Here is a 25,501-nt window from a genome sequence, read left to right as displayed (position 1 = left end):
GTGTAGCCCACATTTAAGGGGTTGGGAGTTATGGTCCACCTTCTTGAGGGGGGAGCATCTACATCAATTATTTGGGATTCTTCCATTTGAGAGATTTGGCTTTTCTCCCTTATTTATTTATTCAATCATTTATTTATATCAGTATGGACTCATGGATATTTATTTTATACTTTGAGTGATAATCCAATTCTATATATTATTATTGTTGCCCAAATTGTTCCAGTTTTGGCCATTGGACACGCTTTCAGTTGGCTCCTGCATCGTTTTTACAAACCCCCATCATTTTGTTTTTTGAGCACTGCCTTACTTTTCTAGCACAACAAGGTACTTCTAGCTTAGTCTGTCTATTCCCTGATCCAGCCCTAGAATCAACCATTTCTCCATGGAGTCTGGGTTCTTTTTATTGGAGAATGGTATTAGAAAGCAAGATCTGGGGACTGGGCATAATTTGTATTTTAATTTTGTAGAAATATGAAGAATTCAGGAAAACTTACATACTTAAAGTGGATCAACTCAGTGACCATTCCAGTTTAGCCACAATTTGTACAAGAAATATATCTACTGTAGTATCAAGATATGCCTGTTCAGGCATCCACCACTGTGGAAGGACATACAGAAAGCAGGAGCAATGGAGACCTATGTGGAGGGGAGCTGGAGATGGGGTGAGGTGGAGACTTACTTTACATGTACACACTTGTTCTCTCTGGATGTTGTACCGTGCACATGCATTACCCATTTAAAAGACAGGCTGAAGTGGGAAAGGGTGGGAAGTGAATCTGGAGAGTGAATGGAAGGTATCTGGCTCCCACATCATCTCCTTTGCATTGTCCTCTTTGCTTAACCTCTTCCTCCATTTCTTCCTTCAAGAGTATGTGCTGAGTTCCTGAAGTCCATCTATATTTCTACAGCCACTGTGTAATAATGTGAAGATCAATTTTGAGGGGCCCTGGCCTAAAATACACTTGCCTTTTTGTTTAGGTGACCAAGTGGCCACTAGGAAAGCAAGGGCTGCTGTACGACCGGAGCTGGATGGTTGTGAATCACAACGGCATTTGCCTGAGTCAGAAGCAGGAGCCCCGGCTCTGCCTGATCCAGCCCTTCATTGACCTGCAGCAAAGGATCATGGTCATCAAAGCCAAAGGTGTGAACTCTGGGTTCATTTTCACAGAGCTGCTGTCAAGAGCTTTTATACTCATATGAAAGTGAAAAAATGGCTTTTCCTCTGCCAAATATTAAATTATCCTAAATTGAGTGAATTGATGCCTACGAGAGACAAGAAGAAATTCGTTGCTCTTGTGTTGTTTGGGAAATTTCTAGGAAGAGGTAAAGATCTGATAGTCCAATCAGAAAGTAAAGAGGTATAAATTTTGAAATTATATAATATCCTTTTCACTTATATTCCTTTTATTTCCTTCGCTCACCGTAAAATGTAGTATATATTATGTACTTTAATTCTTCCTTGCTGACTTTTATTATAAACTAACATATATAAAAGTATAGACCAGCTCTGTCCAATGGAACTTTATGTAATGATCAAAATGTTCAATATCTACGTTGCCCAACTTGGTAGCCACTCGTCACATGTGTCTGTTGAGCACTTGAAATGTGAAGTGGGACTCTGGAACTGAATTTAAAATTACCTAATTTTAATTAACTTAGATTACTACATGTGGCTAGTGGCTACAGTGTTGGACAGCACAGGTATAGAGAATAATATCGTACATAATTATATTCAGTTTTGACAAACTTTAACCTTTGACCTCATTTGCTCCAGATTCCTCCTATTTCTCCTTCACCTCTCTCTCTTCTTCCTCCTACTTCTCCTCCTCCCACCCTCCTTTTAGAAACAACCATCACAGATGTAGCTGAAATTCCCTGTGTACTCCTCCCGGGTCTCACTCCTCCTTCCTTCCCCACTCCGTCTACCCTTAATAGAATATTCCAGTTTCCCTCCTAACTTGTAGCTGTGCTTTTGTGATACATTACATTTCTATATATTCATGACTGTGTTTCTTGGTTGTAGGTGTTCTGTTCTGTTCCAGGGTTTATTTTTCCCTTGAACCAATAGGCCAGTGTTGTTACTAGGGCTGTTGAATAAGTGTTCAGTATCTGGTAGGGCACGTCCTTCCACCTCATTCTTCCCAATTGTCTTGGCTATTCTTGGCCTTTTGTTCTCTGTATGAATTTAAATACATGTACAGATTTGTGTAGCCCCTCCCACAATCAAGGCACAAAACAGTTCCATCACCCCAGAAAATTCCCTCATGCTATGCCTTTGTAGTCTCTTCCTCCCGCGCTTAACATCTAGCAATGAGAGGTCTGTTCACTATCGCTACAGTTATATTTTCTTAAGAATGTTATATAAATTTAAATACAGTATGTGACCTTTTGACATTAACTTCTTTCACTCAGCATGATGCCTTTGAGATCCATCCAAATTGTCACATGTGTCAATAGTTTATTCCTTTTTCTTGCTGAGTAGTATTCCACTGTGTGGATATACTAGAGTATGTTTATCCATTCATCTGTTGAAGGACATTTGGGTTATTTCCAGTTTTGAGCAGTTGTAAATAGAGCTGCTGTGAACATTCGTGTGCAGGTTTTTGGGTGACCACAAGTTTTCATTTCTCTGGAATAAATACCTAGGAGTAGATTACTGGGTCATATGGTAAGTGTGCTCACCTTTAAAAGAAGCTGCCAAACCATTTTCTGGTGTGGCTGTACCATTTTGCTTCCCACCAGCAACGCATGAGAATTCCTGTTGCTTCCCATCCTGTCAGACTTTGGTATTGTCAGTGTTTTTTATTTTATTTGTTTTAATAGATGCGTAGTGGCATCTCATCATAGTTGTAATGTGTATTTCCCTAATGGCTAATGATGTTAGGTACCTTTTCATGTCCTTACTTGCTCTTTTTATATGAAATTGAGTGGATTACTCCTCTTTCTATTCTCTGAAGCATAAAAATGTATATCATGACTAAATAGAGTTTATCCCAGAATGGAAGGAATGGAAGAGAGACTGAAAACGAATATCTGGATGTCTTCCACTCCAAATTAGCAGCACTTTGTGAGGTGGTGCTCAGTCCCCCCACATGTATCAGATATTCTGCTCACTTGTAGGGGCTTCCAGCATTGTGGGTGGACTAAGGGCATCCTTTGGTGATGTATGACAGGATGAACTAAATAGGAATCAATAAAACAAGGCATTATGATGGTTTCATGTGTGTGACTTGTCGCTTCCAAAGATTTTAAGCATCTGAGCCCAGAGGTTGGGCTCTTTTATTTCTCTGTATCTCTGAATGGAGCACAGGGTTTAGTACATATGGAATGAACTCAGTCCCCACGAACTTCACTGGGGGCCCTTGAGTTCAATCCGTGTAGGGATTGAAGACCCCAGATTTTGTTGCCTTAACAAGAGGCCTGGAATGATCCTTATAAAGCAACTGAGGGCGAAGACCCTAAGTGATTTATCCAGAATCTTGGCTAAGGGTTAAAAGAGTTCTGAGCACAGACCTCCTGCTGGCTGCCCAGGGGTGCACTTGCTCCACGGCCTTTGTTCCCATGCTGTCCTCTCTGCTGTGGTCACTTCCTCATAACCAATGTTCAAAGCTCACTTGACTGCTCTCCACTGTGGGTACGTACCTGGCACTGTATCATTCTTCCATACACACCCTTTGACAAGGCAGCATCTATAATCATTCCTTCTCCAAACTTCTGGAACGTTCTGGATTAGTTCCTCTTCTGGCCTTCCCCATACAGGGACAGGAGTGTGGAACTAGCTGTGCATGCATAAGATGCAGACAAGCAGGGACATAGTTCATGGAAATCCTGTTACACAAATTGTTGCGTCTCTGTCTTTGTTGTGGTGAAAAGCCTATTGTGATGGGCACAGGCCTGGGGAGGAGGTGTGATCTGAAGCTCGTTGAATGGGAATGCGTGTCCCAGTTTGCTGTGCTGTGCTGTGCCGTGTGTGTGATGAAGCAGGACCAAGATGACAGGGATGCAAGTGCACATAATGTGTACTTGCCTGAGGGACAGGTTGGGTCATACTGGCAGGCAGTGTGACTGGCAGCACTTCTGAGAGGGCTGGAGGGCTCAGGTGGGTTATACAGGATGAGGTCTTGCTTCTGGTGTCCACAGAGTAGGGGCCTCCACAAATTCTACCCAGAAGTCTTGACTTCATGCTTTTCGCTGTAGTTTTAATAACTCATAGAGGACTCGAAGGAGTGCAGAGTGGCAGAGGGTGTCAGCAGTTCCAGCCTTTATCAAAGGTCTTTCCTTAAAGGCATTGGATCAGTTTCCTTTAGTTTCATCAACATATTTCATTGTAATTTTGTTTAAAGAATGAATACCACTTTAGCTTGGTACTGGGTACATGATTGTTTATTATTATTCTTTAAACTGTTACATACATATGTTATATACTCCTTTATATGTATAACAACTAAAAAAAAAGAATAACTTCCCCATCCCACTGACATAGTAACTGTTTTTTAGCAATAATGATGATTGATGCAGGAATCCAATTTGATGCTGACTCCTAGGGGCTACGTGAATTGACAGTCTATGCTGATATCTTTACAGACTGAGCATTCGTGCCTGCCTATTTCTAAAAGATTTTTGGTAGCTTAGAGAACGATGACCTTGGGTTGTGGAGTCATCCAGAGGTAGAGAAATCTTTCAAAGGAATTTACAGTGTTCCAGGATCTATGGATACGACTGTCCCAGTGCAGGGTCTTCCACGAGAAAGCTGCTCAATGAACATGCTGTTGGTGGTACTGATAATGCTGAAGAGAATCTCCATGTTATGAAAAGATTTCCAAGACCCAGCCACTTATTGGATTCAACCAATTTCCAGGGTCATTAAAATTCTTGTGTATTTCACGATAATGGACTTTTACTTACATAGTTGTTCTTTTTGCACGATGATAAATTTGTCTCTAACCTTTGTTCATTAGGGATGGAGCCTATAGAGGTGCCTCTTGAGGAAAACAGTGAACGGGCTCAGATTTGCCAAAGCAAGGTCTGTGCGGACAGGTGAGACTCTGCAGCAGGTGTCACTCTCCGGTCCATCTGCAGGGTGACACCGAGGGAGAAGAAAGTAACGCTCTGGACATTGGCCCTCTGCTGCACCCTCTGCCCAGTCTGCTGCCTCTTTCCACTTGCACGGTCTGCTCTAACCACAGTGGCTCCTTGCTCTTCTTCAAACCTACCAAGCATGCTCCCTCGTCAGGACTTTGCACTCACTGTTTCCTCTGCCTGGAATGCTCTTCCCCCATTTATACCCGCAAAGGGCTCCTCCCTCACTTCCATCAGGTCTCTGCTGAACAGCCCCCTTCTCAGAGGGACCCCCTGACCTCCCACAGAAACCAACCCCTCCCTCTCAGCTTGCCTTGCTCTATTCTCCTTCACATTTACTGTTTCCCCAGCGTTTATCTTCAGTCCCTCCCACTAGAATGCCTCTCCAAGAAGGTAGGACTGTCTCTGTTGCTCCCTGCAGAGCCTGGAGCAGAGTATGGTGTGGGAGGGTGAGATGAAGCAGGGAACCGTTCAGAGGAGGCATGTGGAGCTTGGGTGGGGTGGCTGCAGTGGAGTGATGGGGAGGCCTGATTCATATTTTGAAAAGAGTGGCTGGTGGGTGTAGAGTAGCTGGAAGGGGCAAGTGGGAAGGCTAGCTGAGCACCTGTGAGTAACACAGGCGAGACAAGAGGGAGGCTTGGGCCAGGGTCAGGGAGAAAATCAGGTAGATGTCAGATTGTATTCTGGAGGTACCATCACCTGAACTAGCTGATGGCTGTGGAAGCTGCAGGTGAGGGAGTGTTAAGACGTCCCTCAGGTTGCATCACTTTCAGGTAATAATTCATAAATTATATTCCATATAGTTGTGAATTATTATCTAATCTGAGTTATTGATGATAAATTATCTGTTAAATTCTAGGAAATGTAGAAAGTGAGGTTGAATGTAATGGCATTTCTACTTATTTCTTGACTGTAAATGTTTAGAAATCTATTTATGGAACACATCAAATGCCTGTGTCCCTTTTTATCTAAATCTAATCTGGACCCCAAAACCCGTGGAATAGGAAATTTTCTGGTTGTGGGAACCAATTCAATGGGTTCCCAGCCCATCTAATACCCCAACCAATTTACCCCCCAAATGCTGACAGTTAACTGTGACAGTTCACTGTGATAGAAGGCTTTTCAAATGCTAATTGCCTAGTAGTTAATACAATAAACTCATAAGTGGGTGTGTTTGTGCTCAGTAGACAATGATACTAGATAGCAGGGAATCAGATGACTTCTTAATCAGTTTTCTTCTGCCCTGCAAACATATACTATCGTGTAAGTCATGAAATGATATGTTACATACTGAAGCTACAGCTAAACTGAGCTTAAGTTGTTAGTGCCTCTGGGTCGCCCTGGGTGATGGAAAGGTGTGATAGTGTGAGGATCATACTTGGCATAATTGAGCATCATGGGCACTGGGCCACCCAAGGCCCAAGCATTGAGCACACTGTGCATCCTTTTGGCAGTACCTGTGCCAATAAACATTCATTATAGGACGCTTTTAATTTAGGGCAATGAATTTTGGGTAAACATTTTTGCATGTCACTATAGCAGATCATTTCATAGAAATGCAGCCATTTAGGGATACCTGTGATTATTTATCAGGCTCATCCCTGGTTGTACATCTCATTTAGCTGCATCTGAGAGGAAAGCCGTTTTCTGGTTAATAAAGCTTTTCAGATAGCTGGAGGGTAGGCTCCTTAGGCTGGGAACCATGAGTACTCAACATAATGAAAATGGACTTTGATGCAATCTCTCAAAGCACCAGAGGCAATGAGCTACAAATCAAGGTTTCATTCTTCCCTTCCCTTTCTAGGACACAAAGGCGGCTATTTTTCCTGGTAAAAATTGAGGATAAGAGACGTTTTCAGTAATATCCATCTTGTAATCCCAATGGAAGATATTAGCAATTTTGCATTATAAATTCTGGTGATGTATAGATTTAAATTTTGTTTAAATTTTAAATTCTATAAAAAATTCTGTAAGTTTGAAGAATCTTTTGAAAACCGAATCAATAAATGTGCTCATATTGGTAATTTATAGGGATAGTGTTCTTTTCACAAACCAAACACACATCAGTCTATGCAGCCTGGCCATGAAAGAAAATGTTACAGTCAGGCCGCCATGGTAAAAAATCAGGACATGTATCTGGATTCACCAGCTTCTTAAAGCAATGTAATGCTCTGGAATCTCTCAAATTCCGAGCTTTGTGGTTCTCAGAGGCTATAGTTAATATAAACAAGTTCTTTCAGAAGGAACTTCTAAAGCTTTTAATCTGCTCTGAAAGCTTTGCACAAGCCCCAGATCTCAGGTCTTCTTCCCCTGCCTGGGAAATGTCTCTTCCCTGCAGCTTCCTGAACACACCTGTCACTTTAGGCTTCCACCTTGCTGGAAGATCGATGTATATTATATTATATTATATTATATTATATTATATTATATTATCTAACTTTTTACAGTTTAGATTATTTAAAGGAATACCATATAATATTCACCATCCATCCCTTTTTTTTTTTTATCAGGGTAAATACTTATGATTGTGGAGAAAAAATTTCAAGCTGGTTGTCAAAGTTTTTTGGTCGTCCGTGTCATTTGATCAAACAAAGTTCAAACTTTCAGAGAAATGCAAGGAAGAAACACGGCAAAGGTACCACATTTTGGATTGGTTCTCAGGGAACAGGAAGTCGGGATTACCCTTGCGTACATCAAAATCAGCCCATGAAATGGATTAACAGGGCGACTTGCTCATGTCCAGAGAGTGGGTGGTCAGCCTTTGGCAGACAGTTGCCACAGTGCCCCCCAGGTCAGCAGGACACATGTGTGGTCTCCAGGATAACCCTGAGGAGGCCGAGGCGGGCTTCCAGCCAGCTGCTTCACCTCTGCTCAAGCGCTCCGCCTCAGCTCTGCATGTTTAGAAGCACAGTTTCACTTTGTTAAATAAAAATACTGGTAGCTTGTTATGTCCTCAGATTGGATTTGGGAACAAGAAAACATGGATTTCTAGTCTTAGGTCAATCACCAAATGGTTGTCAGAGCTTGGCAAATCCTTGAACCTCATGGTCCCTCAACTTCTGTAGACCTCGGCTACTCAGACTTTTAAAAGTTTTGACAATTTTTCCTGCCATAGGCTGTTGGTAGGATGAAGTGAGACAGCAGAGAAGAAAGCACTTTGAAAGGTAACGGTACCATATGAGACGAAGAGGTTGTTTTCAGGTGTCTGCTCACATGCCGCCTTCTCAGGGAGGCCTCGCCTGACTGCTCTCCTTAGAACCAGAGCACCTACCGAACCTGCCCAGCTCCCTTCTCTGTTTTATTTTTCTCTGTGGCACTTTTCATATCCTACAAGCCATGCATTTTACTTGCTTATTCTGCTTCTGTTCTGCCTTCCCTCTACTGGATCGTCAGCTCTGTCAGGGCAGGGATTTCTGTCTGCTTTGTTCAGTGCTGCTGCCACAGTGCTTTGAACAGTACCTGGCACATAGCAGCTGCTCAGTAAATACTAGATGAATGAATGAATGAAAGGGTCATTGCTACATGACCGGTTTGTGCAAGGATGGCCTAATGATTAGCTCCCAGAGAAACCGGCTTCTAAGTCCGAATAGCATTTTGACCATCTAGGGACCAGTAAACAGGTCTAGGGACCTGCATAGGTTAACCCATGAGTCCCTGAAAATGTATGTTAGAGAGAGGAGTCAAAGGATGTAATCTGCTTAGACTTTGACAAGTTTTGACAATTTTTCATGTGTTAAGCTGTTAAAGAGTTTGAGTCGCTCTGTGATAGAGATGGGGAATAAACCTAAGCTCATTTTGTTGAGGGGGTGAGCTGGTAGTGTTTGGGTAAGCTCAGAGACATGATTAAAGGGGAGAGAGAAATGGGCCTTTCCATGAGTAGAGACATGTAAGGAGGGGGATTCATCAGGACCCGTGATGACCGGTGATGAGTCATTTATCATTATAAATGATCTGATTGAATAACTTCCAATCATTCGTAGTGCCTCCTGTCTACCTGGGACTTGGCTGGATCTTCAGGAGGCTGGCTGAGATCATTAAGCAATGGTTGTAGTCCTTTGGCATCTCAGTTTAGAGGCAAAAACTCACCAGCAGGCAACAACACTACAACAGAAGGGATGTAATAAAGGTCTGTACAAAGGGCATGGGTGTGGGGAAAGCATCCTCTATACCTAGAGTGAGTCATAGAGGGCTTCAGGGAAGAGGTGAGTTTGGAGCTGCATCTCAACAGAAGAGTAGGAATTTTCCAGGCAGAGAGAGGCAGGAAGTTGACTTGGGAGCAGCGTGGCAGGGCTTGGCATTTCAGAGAAGGGTTTAGGAGGGTCAGATGTGGGTAGGGGAGTGATGGGATGGAGCTGGGGAGAAGGGATGAATGTGCCACTGAGGAGTCAGTGAGTACTAGCTTGTGGTTGTGGGGGACTCATTGAAGAATTCTAAGCTGAGGAGTTTCATGATGTCACTTGTGTTAGAAAGATGCTCCTGGTGTGGTGTGGGGGCTGCATCAGAAAGGGAGAGGAGAGAAGCAAAGTGGCCAGGCAGGAGGTGGCAATGACTGTCCTAGTGAGAGATGGGGACCTGAGTGAGGCAAAAGTAGGAGCAGATAGACTCTGTCACCTGCGTGATACAGGATCAGGGAGTGTCAGCTGGTGAATATTTTTCCTTTAAGGATGCAGTTTATGGTGGAGAGGTGTCTGACGGTCTAGGCTACTGGTCTTCGAACATTTTTGTATTGGTACACCTTTAGAAAGAAGAACAAGAGGTCTCTTCCATAAGATTCAAGAAATCAAAGGGAAATTTAAACCTAGGTTAGGAATGCTGAACAACCAACAGGGAAGCACCATATCTGATCAGGAGAAAATAAAGGGAAGGTGGAAACAGTATACTGAAGGTCTATACAGAAGAGACAAAAGGATGACAGATTCCTTTGGAGAAGGTTTCTATGAGGAAGAACCTGTAATTCTAGAAAGTGAAGTGAAAGCTGCCCTGAAAGTGCTGGGAAGAGATAAGTCACCAGGGGCAGATAGGGTATTGACAGAATTATTTCAAGCCACAGAGATCGAATCTGTCAAAATCCTAACAAGAATATGCCAGCAAATATGAAAACAAAACAATGGTCTACAAATGGGAAACACTCAATATATATCCCAATCCCCAAGGAAGGAGATGCCAAGGAGGGCAGTGACTATAGGACCATTGCTCTAATTTCCCATGCAAGTAAAGTGATACTCAAAGTGCTGCAACAAAGGCTTTTACTTTATATGGAGCAAGAAATGTCTGATGTCTAAGCTGGATTTTGAAAAGGGAGAGGCACGTGAGATCAAATTGCGATTACTCGTTGGCTACAGGAGTACTCCAAAGAATTTTAGAAGAAGGCTAGTTTGTGCTGTATAGATGACAGTAAAGTCTTTGCCTTTGTGGATCATGAAAAGCTCTGGGCTGCTCTGAAAGAAATGGGCACTCCTCAGCACTTGATTGTCCTGATGCATAACCTGTCTTGTGGACAAGAAGCCACTGTCGGTACAGAATATGGAGGGAAAGAATGGTTTCCTACAGGCAAAGTTGTCAGACAAGGGTGCATTTTATCCTTCTATCTGTTTAATTTGTACAAAGAACATATCATACAAAAAGCTGGGCTAGACTCAGATGAAGGAGGAGTGAAAACTGGTGGAAGAAATATTAACAAACTGAGATATGCAGATGACACCAACTTACTGGCAGAGACCAGCAATGACTTGAAACAACCTCTGATGAAAATGAAACAAGAAAGTGCCCAAGCGGGACTGCCTTTGAACATCAAGAAGACAAAAATCATGACTACAGAAGAACTACACAACTTTAATGTAGACCATGAAGACATTGAAATTGTTAAACACTTTAACGATTTTGTTTTGTGTACTTGGTTCACTCATCAACTTAAATAGAGACTGCAGCCAAGAAATCAAGAGAGGACTGAGACTTGGAAGGGCAGCAATGAAAGAATTAGGAAAGAGCATCAAGTGTACAGAAGTGTCGTAAGAGACCAAGATTATCTACACCCTCGTATTCCCCATTACTATGTACAGGTGGGAAAGCTGGACAAAAAGAAGGCTGACAGGAAAAAAACTGGTTCATGTGAAATACGGTGTTGGAGGAGAGCTCTATGGATGCCTGGACTGGCTGAAAGATGAACAAGTGGGTTCTAGAGCAAATTAAGCCCAAGCTATCACTGGAGGCCAAAATGATAAAACTGAGGCTGTCCTGCTTCAGCATGTCATGAGAAGGCAGGATTCACCGGAAAAGACAGGAATGCTGGGAAATGTAGAAGGTGGCAGAAAAAGAGGAAGACCAAATATGAGGTGGATTGACTCCATGAAAGGAAGCCATAGACATGAGTCTACAGAAGCTGAGTAAGGCTGCTGAAGACAGGACATTTTGGATATTAGTCCTTCAAAGTGTTGCCAAGCGTTGGAACCGACTTGGTGCCAAGGCACATAACAACAACCACATCTTTAGAGGACTTTTTTTAAAGTTACACTACCTCCTTGTACATTTTTACATTGTCATCTAAATTTTAAAAGATAGTTTAAATAGTTGCAAAGGATGTGATTTCCAGCATATTGTAAATATAGTCGTTTAAAATTAAAACTCGTACATTGCCGTCTTAATTCCTAGCCAGTGGAATCTCAATATCATAGTGATTTGATCCCGTGAATATTCATTAAAAACATAAATATATGAACAAACTATCTTTTAATAGTTAGAAATTTTATTTCTTTCCTTTTCCTTCTTCAACTTGTATTTCTGTTCCACTTCCTTGAAGAAATTTTGTTAGTGTTATATATTTTATGCTTGAAAATCTTTCCTTGATCACCCTATCATATTTATCTAAAACTGAAATTGTATATAAATTGAAATGTACAAAAAATTTTAAAGTTTACTGTGATCATAGAGGCTAAGTGTTGGGAAATTTCTTGTAGGTTGAGTTCTTATCATAATTTTTAATAGTATACAGCTGACCAAAGGAACAGAAGTATACTATAAATTTTGAAAAATAGTTATTAAACATAAAGAGAAAAAAATGTTGAAAATGAATCTCTTAGTGAGATGGCTAAGTTCTCTCCATTCATACCCATATCCATGAAGGATGTCACCTAAGATCAGAGTAGCTGGTGCTCAGCATTGCTTCTCTTCTGAAAAACTTTATTTAAGTCGATAAAGAGCTGAGGATGAAGGAGTCTGGTTAACCAGCTGTCACTCAAACCTTTCTTCTGAGGCACAGGGATCTAACATTAAGATGACTTTAATCATCTTCACTTGACAATGTAATTAGATTCAGCAGTTGTGTAGATGGTTAAGAGTTGGAACCCCGTCTGACCTACAGGAGGATCATTCACCCAAGCTTTAGAGACTTTTATTTTCTCAGCACAGACTCCAAGGTTTTGAATGGGGCTTTTGTTTTCCACCCTGGAGATTTTTAGCCCCCAGGGGCAATGTGCCCTTGGAGAGGTGTGGCCTTTCCCCTGTGAAGTGGGAGAGGGGTCTTTTGTGGAGTGGGCTGGGCTTGCACCTCCCTTCTCAGACAGAGCCATTTTAGCAAAGAAGACGTATGGAAGTAGAGGATTTGGGAAGTGATTCACTTAAAAGTATCCATTCTTCATGTGCTCCAGGGTCCACAGACAGCTCACTAGACTTTGGCCCAGACAACACTTTTAATCAACTTCTTGAATAAAGGTAGTGATGGCCTGCCCAACAAACAGATGGGAAGCTGAGCAACAGGCTGTTAGCAGTTCTGGAAGCACCTGATATTTTCTTCCACTTTTTGTTTTTTCCTTTCAGTAGTTTTAAAACTTGTATTATTTATTTCAAAAGTCCGTGTCTCACTCTTGACCACGGGGAAAGAAAGAGCTTTTCCCTGACTAGGTTTAGAAGGTCTTCCGGGGGCTGTGCCCCTCATCAAGGCCCCTTCTCCCCGCCACCTTGGAAAAGGACTGCCTGACTCCACCCCGCCACTCCATCTCTTCGCTTCTAAATGTTGCCTCCAGGTCTTCTTTGCTGGAACAATTTCACTTCAACATTTTATGTTATTTATTTTTCAGATTATTAACAGAGTATTCTAGGAGCTCATTTTCTTTGTTTTTGAGAGGTTCAAGCCATGCTTAGAACATTTTTATTATTCCCAGGGCACTATTTTTTTCCTTTATAGAAAAGTCTCTACCTTTTAAAAAGGCAGGTCAGTGGAAGCACGATTCATTTGCACTCTAAGGACACAACTCCTCTTTTAAATACTCCATCGTTTTTAGATCAGTCTCCTGGTACAACAGCCGCCCTTTCTCTGGTGAATGAGGCCCAGTATTTGCTGATAAACAGATCCAGTGTTTTAGAACTTCACCAGCGATTAAACACCAGGTAAGATCCCTTTACTATTTGCTGTTTACCTTGGGAATAGCAGACAGAGTAACCACTTGCCCCTGGGAGTGAGCCTGGTACCTACTTGGGGAGAAAAGATCCCAGGTCATGGAGTCAGACCCCTTATTGAGACTGAGGCCCAGAGAAGTCAAAGTCCTTTAGGCCAGTTCTCATTGGTAATTTTGAGGGTTCTCTTATCTTCCAATGATCCTTCTTGATGTGGTCAAGATGCTTAGTGGAGAGCCTCAACTATCATTTTTTATTAATCCTTTTCTTAACATTTGCTTTAACTGAATTGCCACCAGTTTCATTGCCCACCCTCCCACTGTCCACTAGGAGCCTTGCCCTACTTCCACACTCATTTTGAGTGAAAATAAGAGTGGTTATGAAAGCTTTTTAAGTTGTCATTGTAGATATGATTTGTTCATTTTGTCAGGCAGAACCAGCACCCTGCCTGCTCCCTCCCTCCTAATGCTTTCCCAACAGCACTGACAGTGTTAGAAGGTCAGCTCCAGAAAGCATCTTGGTTGGTTCAACTCCCCTCGTTATTCTTTAGAGGAAATTGAAGTCCCTAGGTAATCAAACAATTAAGGCCAAAAGAAATAAAATCACCGAGCTGTCATCTGAGAGCCATGACCAGCTGTTCATTCCTAGTCCACAGGCCAGGGAGGGGTGTCACATGCCTGTCAGCACTGTGAGCCAGGGATCCTGTGACTGTCCTGTGCCACATGGTCATGTGCATACATGTACATGCCCACAAACACATACAAATAGAGCTTAATAAAAACGACAAAGACAGACCATTGGTAGTAATTCCTGTTTATAGTCATTGGCAAAAACACAATGGCGTTCTCTGGCCATGACCCAGCCTGCCCTCCTTGGGAACAGAAATGTGACACAGCTGCATGGTCCTTGAGTGTTCACTGAGTTTTCCCTGCACTGAGTGGCCCTCCCCCTCAGGTATCCAGAGCCCTGGAGAGAGCAAGTCTGTGGGTTTCTGGGATTCTTGGTGTGAAAGGATAGGAGGTAGAAACAGGCTTGCTGCAACCCTGCTTCCTACCAGGAGGGGAGCACATTTCCCACCAGCTGGTTTAGGGCAGGGCTGACAAGCAGCGGGTAGGTGGCGCAGGTGGTCAAAGGTAAGAGGAAAAGCTTGTGGCTAGTACAGGGCAAGGGTCCCTGGGGGCCCTGGTTGGTGCCTCTCTGTGTTCTATTTTCGATGGATGCTAATTTGATGGATGCTATCATGCACATGCTGACCACAATAGCTTCTGGACGTGAAATGTTCTCTTTTACAAAGCACAAAGGGAGGGTTTCTAACCTGGAGGGTAAATCCAGAATTGAAGGATTTTAGGGCTGGAAAATGCTAACCCTGTCATTGCAGATGAGAAACTGCGTCCTCAGAGGTCATGGGAGTTGCTCATAGTGGCAAAGCTAGACTTAGTTGTCCTGGTCCTGGCTTTTCACATACCATTCACTGTTTGGAAGGGGATTGGGACACAGCTGTGGGACCCCTCATCCTCCCCGAGAGCCTTCAGTTCTGTCTGCAGGGCAAATTCCAGTCATGCTCAAGGATTTCCATCCAAACTTAAAAAAATTTTTTTTGAAATACAACAAAGTACAAAAATTGGAAGTACGTAGCTCAATGAGGTTTTACAGATAAATATACCCATCTAACCACCATCCAGATCAAGTAGAAAGCATCTCCAGGACCCCAGAAACCTTCCTTGTATTCCCTCTTCATCAGCCCCACTGAAGGTCACCACTGTTCTGACTTCTTTCACTATAGACACTCTCACCTGTTCTTGAATTCAATCTAATGGGACCATATGGTGTGCTCTTTCCTTGGAGAAGTTTTCAGATGCTTTTTCAGTGCACTTCCTCTGGGGGTGCATGGAGGTGCAGAGAACCATTTTACAGGACTTCATGGTATAAACAAAAATTCTAAACAAGAATTACAAAAATAGCATATGCTGGTTAAAACTGCAAACAGGATGGAAGTTAGGAAATAAATATGAAAACCTCCCATATATACTCTGTGTTGCTTTATCATATTCTAAAATCCAAAATGAGTGTGAGCTCTTGGTGCTTTTTAGGTCCTTGGTAATTAAGCTTGTTGACACTCTTTAAATGCCTTGTCCTGACTCACCTTGTAGAATTGGTATTTTCTCAGAAATTCATGCACCTGACCCCGTTCACTTGGTTTCTGAAGTCCTTCATCTCTTCAGCGAAGATCTGCTCACCCTTTGCATTCCCTCTTGTGGACTCTCTGTGGACATGGGCCTGTATCCCAGGAGAGACCATTGAGGTCTATCTAACAGATGGGTGTCTCTTGGCCTTTCACTCATAGGAAAAGATTATTCTGATCATCCAGGCCCAAGGCCAGAGTACAGTTGATGAAGTCAGGCAAGAGTGATAGAGATGTTGAATTATTATAATAATGCAAGTATCCACCCCTCCCCCACTTTCCCCTTTTTTGGTATGTCTTAAACAGTGATGAGAACAGAAAGGTGGAATTATTCCCAATGAAAGACCTCATCTCACGTTTCCGTGCCAATATTATTACCAATGGAACAAGGGCTTTTGAAGAAGAGAAATGGGATGAGATTTCAATTGGTGCCTTGCATTTCCAGGTGAGTTCTGGGAAGTTCTGTTATCCTTCCTCAACGGTTGCCAATGGCGACTGACCTCCATCCTAGGCCAGGATGGTGGCAGGTGGGAATCCCTCCCTGTCTTTGACTCTTACCCACAAAACCTCAGCAGGAGGGTGTGTGACATCTGCATTCTGGGATGCCCCTTGGAATGATCCATCCCTTATTCCCCACGAGGGTGGCAGCAGTCATTTTCATGTGAGGAAGGAAGAATGTACCCTGTACAAGTGATTGAGGGTTCAGCGCTGCCTCCACCTTGTCACTAGTTAAACTTGTCTAAGTTTAAACTCTGTTTTCTTGGAATGCTTGTGTCTATGAGAACTTCATCCTCCTGAAACTTGTTGGACTTTTCTGCTGTCTGGAGCTCATGGAGGAGGACCCAGATGCCCACCGGTCCCTCAGTGTCCCTGGCTGCTCCACTTCCTCCCATGCTCTGGCTTCTGGCCTCACTAGCAGTTGGGGAGGAGCTTGCAGTCAGGGGCAAAGCCATGGGGATGCCCTCTCTCACCAAGCTTTGGGTCTCTAAACTTGTGCTGTGGACTTCAAACATGTTAGAAAGTTTTAAGTTAAAATCATTAGGGCAGATAAGGCCCCCTGAGACCTGACTCTGCTGGCTTCTCCAACCTCTCCAATCTCTCCGAGCTCATCACTCCTCCCCCTCTGCCTGTCATACAGACCTTCTGTCCATTCCCTAAACAAGCCAAGCTTCCTTCCTCAGCGCCTTTGCCCTTGCTGTCACTTCTGCCTGGCTCGTTCTCCCTGCAGCTACTCTAGGGTCTCAGCTCAGATGTCACATCCTTGGGAAGGATGTCCTTACCCACCATACAGTCATGCTCTGCACAGCATGACTTATTCCTTCAGTACATATAAAGGGGGGGGACCAAGTCTGTTTTGTTCCCTGCTGTACCTCTGGGGCCTAGCACAGTCCCGGCCCAGAGTCAGTGCTCAATATTTGTTGATGGAATAAGTGGACAGGAAAGATAAGGAATAGCTAGAGACAGAAGGATTGGTCATCTGCACAGAAGGGGCGCAATTCTTCAGGGGTGAATGAAACTACTTTAATAATAGTAGTTTCATCAGCTAGGTGTATAAATGGACTGTAGTAGGGCTACCTCATGTCCATGCACTCAAAAGCAATACCTCTCTAACATCCAGAAAAGCAGTCAACAATAATTTAAATCTTTACTGAGGAATTTCAGAGGTCTGGGGTTGGGAGGGGAGATAAATTGCGTGGCACAAAAAATGTCCCAAAGATCTTTTTATCCATTTAACTCCCAAACTTCCTCTTATCCTGGCAGCTACTCCCTCTTGAAAAAACACTCTCTTCTCTCTCTGACATTCTCTCCCACAGGCCTCTTTCTGGCACCAGCCTTGCTGGTGTTGCCCCTCATCCCTCCATCCAGATTTACTCTTCCCCATTTTCTATCAGCGTGTCTCTGCTGAGTCTTACAAACACCTGCTCTTACGCATCCTGCCTGATATGGAATAGGCACTAAATATATGTTTTTTGATAGATGGAGAGAGTGAGGGAGAAATAAAGGATGAAAAGAAGGAAGAGAAAATAGAACTAGTACAAGACTAGCGTCACTGCCAGAAACTTACCTGGCGACAGTAGCACTGTCCCTCTCCAGGAACCTGAGCATGCAAATATGAGGAAGACTCTTTAAGGAACCTTTCTGAGATGGTTTGCTTCTGTTAGGTCATGGTTCTTAATAAATAGCAATTGATAAAAGTTAAAATATATATACCCTTTGAACCAATAATTTCACATATAGAAATCTGTCCCATAAAAAATAGTCGTACAGGGAGCTGGCCCGGTGGCGCAGCGGTTAAGTTCGCACCTTCCCCTTCAGCGGCCCGGGGTTCGCCAGTTCGGATCCCAGGTGTGGACATGGCACTGCTCATCAAGCCATGCTGTAGCAGGCATCCCACATATAAAGTAGAGGAAGATGGGTACAGATGTTAGCTCAGGGCTGATCTTCCTCAAAAAAAAAAAAAAAAAGTCATACAAATATGCAAGGATAAATTGCTTATTGCAATACTTTTATAAATATGAAAAAATTGGAAAACATCCTAAATATCCATAAAAGGGAGGTTGGTTAAATAAATTATGCTATATCCATACAATGTAGTCCTGTGCAGGCATATAAAAAGTATAAGCTATAGTTAATTAGTTGATTCTGTGCCTTTCAAAAAGTAAATGCTTAAAAGATGTTTGTTGATGATAATACTCAGTGCTGAAGCTGTTGCAATGAAAAAAAGATTTGGGGCTGGCCCCGTGGCTGAGTGGTTCAGTTCGCACATTTCGCTTTGGCGGCCCAGAGTTTCGCCAGTTCAGATGCTGGGTGCGGACCTAGCACCCGTCATCAAGACATGCTGAGGTGGCGTCCCACATAGCTCAACTAGAAGGACCCACAACTAGAATATCCAACTATGTACTGGGGGGCTTTGGGGAGAAGAAGAAGAAGAAAAAGAAAAAAGATTTAGCACATCTGTTTTGGAAAGGAATTTTTCATTGTGTATCATCAAGTCATAAAAACTTTAATTCCTCTTGGCTTTATAATCTCAATTTGGAAGGTTGATCCTAAAATAAAAAAAATTTCAAACAGGAAAGAGGGTTATGTGAATTAAGACCTTTATTGCAAAATTGCTGATATAAAGTAAAATAAATTATAAATGATATAAATTATCGATATAATAGTTTCTAAAGAATTAGTAAGTACTTATATAGCTTTCAAGGAGAACAACTAAATGCAACAACCCACAGGGATGCAAGGCCATCGTGGAAGTTGCAGAACCTGAGGATGAGGTAGTCTCTGTGTACAGACTGGGGAGATGTCCAACATGTATTGTGGAGTAATTAAATCAAGACAGAAACCCAGTAGCCTCTCTGATCTCAGCGAGTGTGTTTCACAGGTGCACATGCAGGTGTGTGCAGCTACGTGCCAGAGTCTAGAATGGTCTGTAGCCACATTAGCAGCACTTGCCTCCGAGGATGGAGAGGGCAACTATTACCGAGTGGTTTCTCTTAATTCTTAAAGCTCCTGTATCGTTTGAGTTATTTTTCAATGAACAAGTATCTAGTAAACAAGTTTTTAAAATAACAGTTGAAAAGAGAACCATAAAAAAAGCTTAGAAATCACAATGTTTGAAGAAAATTGTTTTCTTTGTATTGGTCTTTGAAGAGTGTCTGAAAACTGTCCTCCCTTCTACCAGCTTGGGAAACTGTTTTGAGAGAGGCTTTTCACCAAAGTGACAGGATTTTTACTTAAGGGGTTGTCTGTCAGGTGGCAGCTAGGGCCTGGGTCCGGGGCTGGTGGGTGCTGCTGTGCTTGGTGCATCCCTTCTGCAGGACCTAGCTCTGTGGCATCTGAGGGAGCCCAGCCCAGGAATCACAATGTTCTAGGCAGAGAAGGTAGAGGGTGCCATACACTGAGAGCCACACTGGCTCCTTGAGGGCACAGCATTCTGGTCTTGAGGAAGCCTGGTTCCATCTTAGGGATCCTTGTATATAATAATGATAGTTTCCACTTTGGGGTCTGATGGAGTGCCAGGTCTGGGTTTGGCATCCCAGAAATAGTATCTGGAATCCTCATCAAATCCAGCTAAGGAGCTGGATGAGGAGATGAGGCCTGGAGAGGTCACTGGTCTGCCGAGCATCACCAGGCGAGTACTGGACTCCAGCTGCTTATGAGGCCTAGGAGCTGACTTTGGTACCACAGTGAGGTGATATTTCCACTGGTTCAATGCCCACCAGCCAGAATGTGAGAGATAGGAACAGGCCGAGACATACCTAGATTTTGCTGAGTGTTCCTAATTTCAGTGCATACCTTGTATTTGCCCATGAATGAGCAGAGGAGACAATGGTTATGAGAAAATCAAGTACCTTTGCGCCTTTTATGTGTGCAATAAAAGCATCTCGTCCCTGCTGAGCTACACACTTGCATTTTCTATGGTAACATTTATGGGGGATTTTATCATTATAAAAGCAATTCATGCTCATGGCAGACCATCCAGAATAGAAGTTCTGCCGTACATTATGACCCCTTTTGAGAAGGTGTCAACTGTGTTTTTACGTAGTGTGTGTGTGTGTATACACCTGCACACATACGCATATATAAGAATACATATATAACTTTTTTCCTTTTCCTGCTTATTTAAATTATAAAGATAAATATTTCCCATTTTATTTAAAGCCCCTAATAGATTAATTTTAATATCCGTACATTATATACCACATAGCTGTAGCATAGTTTGCTTAACCATTCTTCTCTACTATTTGATGTTTAAGATGCTACCAGATTTTCCCCATTGTAAAGAATGTGAGCAGTATCCTTCTACATAAATCTGTGTTTGTACTTCTGATTCTTTTCTTGCATTAAGTTCCTAGCAGTGAAATTCTTGGGTCAAAGGACATGCTCACACTAAAGTTCTTTCTGATGACTTTCTAACAGTGGCTCAGCACTGGGTCAGTGGCTTTTTACCTTCTCCCACTCTGTCCTCCAAAGAGTCCTTTTCTTCCTGGAAGGATCCCCAGCATTCCCTGCTAACCATCTGAGGTTCACAACTACTCTTTTCTTTCTCTACAAAGCCCGCAAGCAGTAGCCTTTCAGCTGATAAACAAATATGGATGATTCCCCAGCATCATGAAGTGCCACTTTCTGGCTCCTTGTGGTCATTAGAACATGGAGCATGTCTGTGTAAGTCTGAAACTGGCTGGGGGACAGCCGTTTACAGCCAATCCTCCTGGATCCAGATTCTCCCCTGCAGAGTGGGAGAGTCTAGTCACTTTCATGGCAGTGCTATCTTTTCTCTTCTCTCTTCCAAGGTTTCGGGGCCTTGTCACAGATGCCAGATGATCTGCATTGACCAGCACACTGGACAACGAAACCAAGATGTTTTCCAAAAGCTTTCTGAGACTCGAGAGAGAAAGGTAAGCATGATTGCAAAATACAACACACAGTTTTAAGATCCTGGTGCATTATCTACCCCAGAACTATATCCCTAATAGTGCTGCGTAATTTTTAGAAGTGGGGGATATTCTAAGGCTGATGGGCTACCATTAAGGTTCCTACCTTGTCTTGAGCACCATCTTACTTTTCCTTTCCATCCATTTCCTCATTCTTTTTTTTAACATGTCTTTTTGCTCTCAAGTCTTGATAAAGAGATATGAAGTGTAATTAAGAAATAAGTAAAGTAATTCTGTCTCAGTCGTTATTTTCTTTGGCACAGAGATCTCATGAATTGTAAAACGCCTCATGGTGAACAGAGTAGCTGCATAGAAAGAGTCTGTAAATTTCACTATACTGAGCCTATCGATCATCTGGAGGGGTAAAATGACTAAATGTTGTTGTTGTGGATTCCAGATTATAAAAGCTAAACTTCTAACAGATTGATTCTTTAGGAAGATTTATTTCCGGTCTCACATTTTCTGTTAGGGCTTTTTGTTTGCAGAGAATTCTCGGAAGCCAAGTAAGCAGTCAGGATGCATGGAGCGATTCTTGAAAATTAACAAAATAATAACGAAATAATGCAAATAAGTAATCTCATCCCAATAATAAACTGGCAGGTTAACTTATGGTAAAATGGTCTTCACTATTTCCTGCGTTTCTCCAAAATCAGTGTTTTGTTTCACAGTATTTGGTTGACACAGTCTTCCTACAGATCCGGGATAGATAGGGTCTCCAGAGGTGTTACACTTAAGTGTTTCACCAAAGTGTCTGTCTGCTCAGCTGAGGCAGGCATGCCAACTGGGGTGTGGGGACCTTGAAGCAGCCCCATGCAGGTTGCCAGGAGAGGGGATGGGTGGGCACAAATAGTATGGTGTGTGGAAGTAGTATTTCTCAGCATCACTATAAATCTCGAGTGTACAAATCCTTTTTAAAATTTTGGAATAATTTTAGATTTACAAATAAATTGCAAAGATAGTACAAGGAGTTCTTTTCTACTCTTCACTCACCTGTCTACAAATCTTAAGGAATAAATTTGGCTTCAGCCCTTAGCCTGGGACCTGGAACATAGGGGGTGTCCAACTGATGTTATCACGGGAATGAACAGATCTGGGAGCACGTCACATACTCCAAAGGGTTCTTAATGGCTCACTTGCATTGATGGCAAACTTGGTAGACTTATGCAACTCTTCATTTTGGACCTTCCATCTTTATTCTGGAGAATTTGGAGCACTTAACCTATCTCACACCTTCTCAAGAAAATGCAGGATTTTGCTGTTATTTTCACAAAATGGCTTTTACGTCAGGGAACAGAGCAGAAATCAGCCTGGCAGTGGGTGGAGGCCGAGAGCAGGAAGAAAGCCCTCCTGCGGGAAGCTCAGGGTATACAGGAAGGAGAAAAAAGGATGGGTCCAGCGATAAAGAGGGTGGGTTGACTGTTGGGAAAGGACAGCTTAGAATGAGAATCTTTGGTGTCTGAAGTTGGGATTCTCCTTGTTTCCCACTACATTCTACTAAGTGATACATGGGACTTATCAAGTCCCAGTACATGTCTTTAAAGATATGACTTATTTTAGTTGAACTTTATTATTTACAGAACTATTTTAACTGCTAAAGTAATCTAGCTTGTTGTTGTTGCTGTTTGTTCACAGGTGAACTTTGGGGTGTACCTGATGCACACATCTTTGGATTTATCTTCTCCACATTTCCTGTCTGTAGGATCTCAGGTGCTCCCTGTGTTGAAAGAAAATGCAGAATGCCACCATTTACCTTCTTCCGAGGAACATCAGGATGTTATCTCCTAAATTTTTTTTAAGCATAATTAAAATTTCTCTTTTAAGCTACTTATTAAGGTTGGCATGTGTGTAGTTCAGTAGAACTCGGTCTTTTGAACAAGAAGAGTTTTTTTTCCTCTTGGAGGTAGAGGGTGCTTTTGTCCACTTCCTTCTGCTGTCACCTCCTCACTGTCCACATTTGCGCTAGCCCCGCTCAGGAGAGCAGTTCCACGGCCTCTGTTCTTTCCAGGAGGCAAATTCAGCACGAGTCTCTCCCCATGCCTAGCAAGGCTCCCATATGTTTGAAGTAGGATAGTTTTAATTAGAGGAGATTTTTAATGGAGCTCACTGAGAATATTGAATCTTCTCTATTTTTCCATTTTCCCACGATGTTATTTTAGAAAGAATCTTTAGGCTTTCTTCAACCCCTTTGTACCAAGGAAGGTCACCTGTGCCCAGTGATCATGAGGGAATGAGAATGTGCCCCTTACCCCTCATGTACATGGAGGAGGTGGGTTTATGCTCAGGGACCCATAGTGTGACTTTTGGCCATGTTCCTTGGCAGAGGTTCAAGCAGGATATTTACATGTTGAGCTAAGGCATGGGCCAGCAACCCCCTTCCTCTTACTTCCTATCCCTGCCCACCATTCCTCTCCCCCTTTGAGTTGACCACTGAGGATTGCTTGTGAGCCTGAAGTTACACTCAGGGATGGTGGTGTTATGTGAGCAGTTGTCCCCTCCACAAGCCCATTGGACAATGTTGGCTCATCCACCCAAGAGCCTCCAAATCCCAGTCAAATGAGGAACTAGGGAGGTGTAGAGATCCCATCTGTACTACCCCTGACCAGTGCTCCTTCAGCCTCCAGCTGAAAATGTCCAGTGATGGAAAGCTCACTCTCTAATGAAGTTACCCGTCCCATTGAGTTACTTAAAAGTTCCTCTCTCTACTGAGCTTGTGTCCACCCCCATGACTTCCAGCCATGGGTCTTGCCTTGTTATCTGGAGTGATGCAGAGCGGGCACCTACCCTCCCGCATCTATTCTGCCTGAGTCCTTCTGAAGCATGGAGTCCACGTGTGAAACCCAGGTCCTTGGCCAGGCCTTCCGCACCTTCCACCTGCGTTGTTCATTTATCCAATCACTTCTCTTCCCCAAACCCCTGCCCACCACTGCCCACAGCATCTTCCTGAAGCCAGTGTCACCGCTTCTCTCCGCTGCTCAGTTGTTTAGCGCATCAGGTTCGGGCTTCTCTGCCTGATCTATTCAGAGCCTTTGGGATTAGGAGCTGATTTGTTTCATTATCTTATTTGTGGGACTTTGTGTTGGTCCCAGCACTATGTGGGATCTGAAAGCTGAGGGCTGCCTCCGTTCTCAAGGGTTGTTGAGATGGAACCTTGTGCTTGCACTCTCATTTGGTATGCAGAATTAAGCATAAGAAGTGGCCCCTGACTCAGTGGTTCCTGAGGTCAGTGAAAGAGGGGGCAAACAAGTTTAGGTGGGGCAGTTTATTATTTCCAACTGTTTAGTAAAAATTCAGCCTCTTCCAGGACCCAGCACTGCCATATCGTGTATATGGCCCTTGTTCAGGCCAGTTTCATACAGGAGGAAACCGTTCCCAGAGGGCACGCTGCAGCATTTTCCAAGAACTTGCATCCCATCAAATATGATGGGAGCCAAGTAAGAAAACATGTTCTACAAACATTTGATCACCTCTGTCATCAACATATTTTCCAGTACAAAGGACAACTCATTTTGTTCTTGTCCACAGCCATGTCACTTTTTGGAGTTGATAATTTTGGGACTGATTTCAGACATTTTAATGCAAATCCTCTCCCTTATGGCACAATTAATTAATTAATTAATTATCATTATTGATTTAACATCTATTTGTCTCCACCAGACTATAAGCTCCACGAGAATAGGGGCTGTGCCTGTTTGGCACACCTGTGTATCACTGGGGTTGGCGGATAAGAGGTTCATTGACTGACTTTATTCAATCTGGCCCTGTTTCTATAATCAATTAATTGATTGATTTTAAGTGTAAATGTCTGTAGGGTCTAATTTCAATATTTCCTATATGAGGTTTTACCCAAAAATGTTATTTTGTATATTCTGTGGAGGTTCATACTCGGACTTCTTGGGCACTTATGATCCTGTGTCCCTTCCTTGGTTCCCACCTCCTCAAGTTCATCCTTCTGTGCTTTTAACAGAATATGACAATCAAGGGCAATGTCATGTCCCTTCAATTTAATTCTAACACCAAATCTCAGAAAGTCAAATTGTGGGTTTTTTTACTTGTCCTGAGTATAGGCAACATCAACATGTCTTTCTGGGTGTTCCCTTCATGGTCCTTGTAGCTGGGGGAGACGTTCTCTTCCATGTGCTTTGGAGTGACTCCTTTGAGGAACGTGGTGGTGCTGACATCTTCCCATCGAGCCTCAACCTCATCCCCCCTGTCAGCCTTGTGGGGTGGGGAAGGTCAGGCAGTGATTCTTTCCTCCTATTGAAAGGGGTCCATTAATTTGCTTTTCATTTAATTTGTCCCCAACAGGTTCCAGGGCTACAGAAATGAAAGAAACAAACAGCACATTCAAGAATCTCACCGTAGAGACAACACCAAGAGGGGAAAGACAGACCAGTAAATAGTCAGATGTGATATGGAATGT

General features: G+C 42.9%; 1 protein-coding gene across 1 annotated transcript in view; it reads left to right on the top strand.

The window, feature by feature from the left end:
* Window positions 1–22,905, top strand: part of MOCOS (molybdenum cofactor sulfurase) — a 51,493-nt gene extending 28,588 nt beyond the window's left edge. The window contains exons 9-15 of the mRNA XM_046671387.1: window positions 979–1,141; window positions 4,959–5,037; window positions 7,590–7,714; window positions 13,356–13,461; window positions 15,956–16,094; window positions 20,941–21,045; window positions 22,714–22,905. Coding sequence (XP_046527343.1) covers window positions 979–1,141; window positions 4,959–5,037; window positions 7,590–7,714; window positions 13,356–13,461; window positions 15,956–16,094; window positions 20,941–21,045; window positions 22,714–22,866 — 870 coding nt within the window. The 3' untranslated portion in view covers window positions 22,867–22,905. The remainder of the gene's footprint in view (window positions 1–978; window positions 1,142–4,958; window positions 5,038–7,589; window positions 7,715–13,355; window positions 13,462–15,955; window positions 16,095–20,940; window positions 21,046–22,713) is intronic.
* The last annotated feature ends 2,596 nt before the right edge of the window (window positions 22,906–25,501 follow it).

Source organism: Equus quagga, chromosome 9, assembly GCF_021613505.1.
Source record: "Equus quagga isolate Etosha38 chromosome 9, UCLA_HA_Equagga_1.0, whole genome shotgun sequence".
Lineage (NCBI taxonomy): Eukaryota > Metazoa > Chordata > Mammalia > Perissodactyla > Equidae > Equus > Equus quagga.
This window is presented reverse-complemented; position numbering and strand designations above follow the sequence as displayed.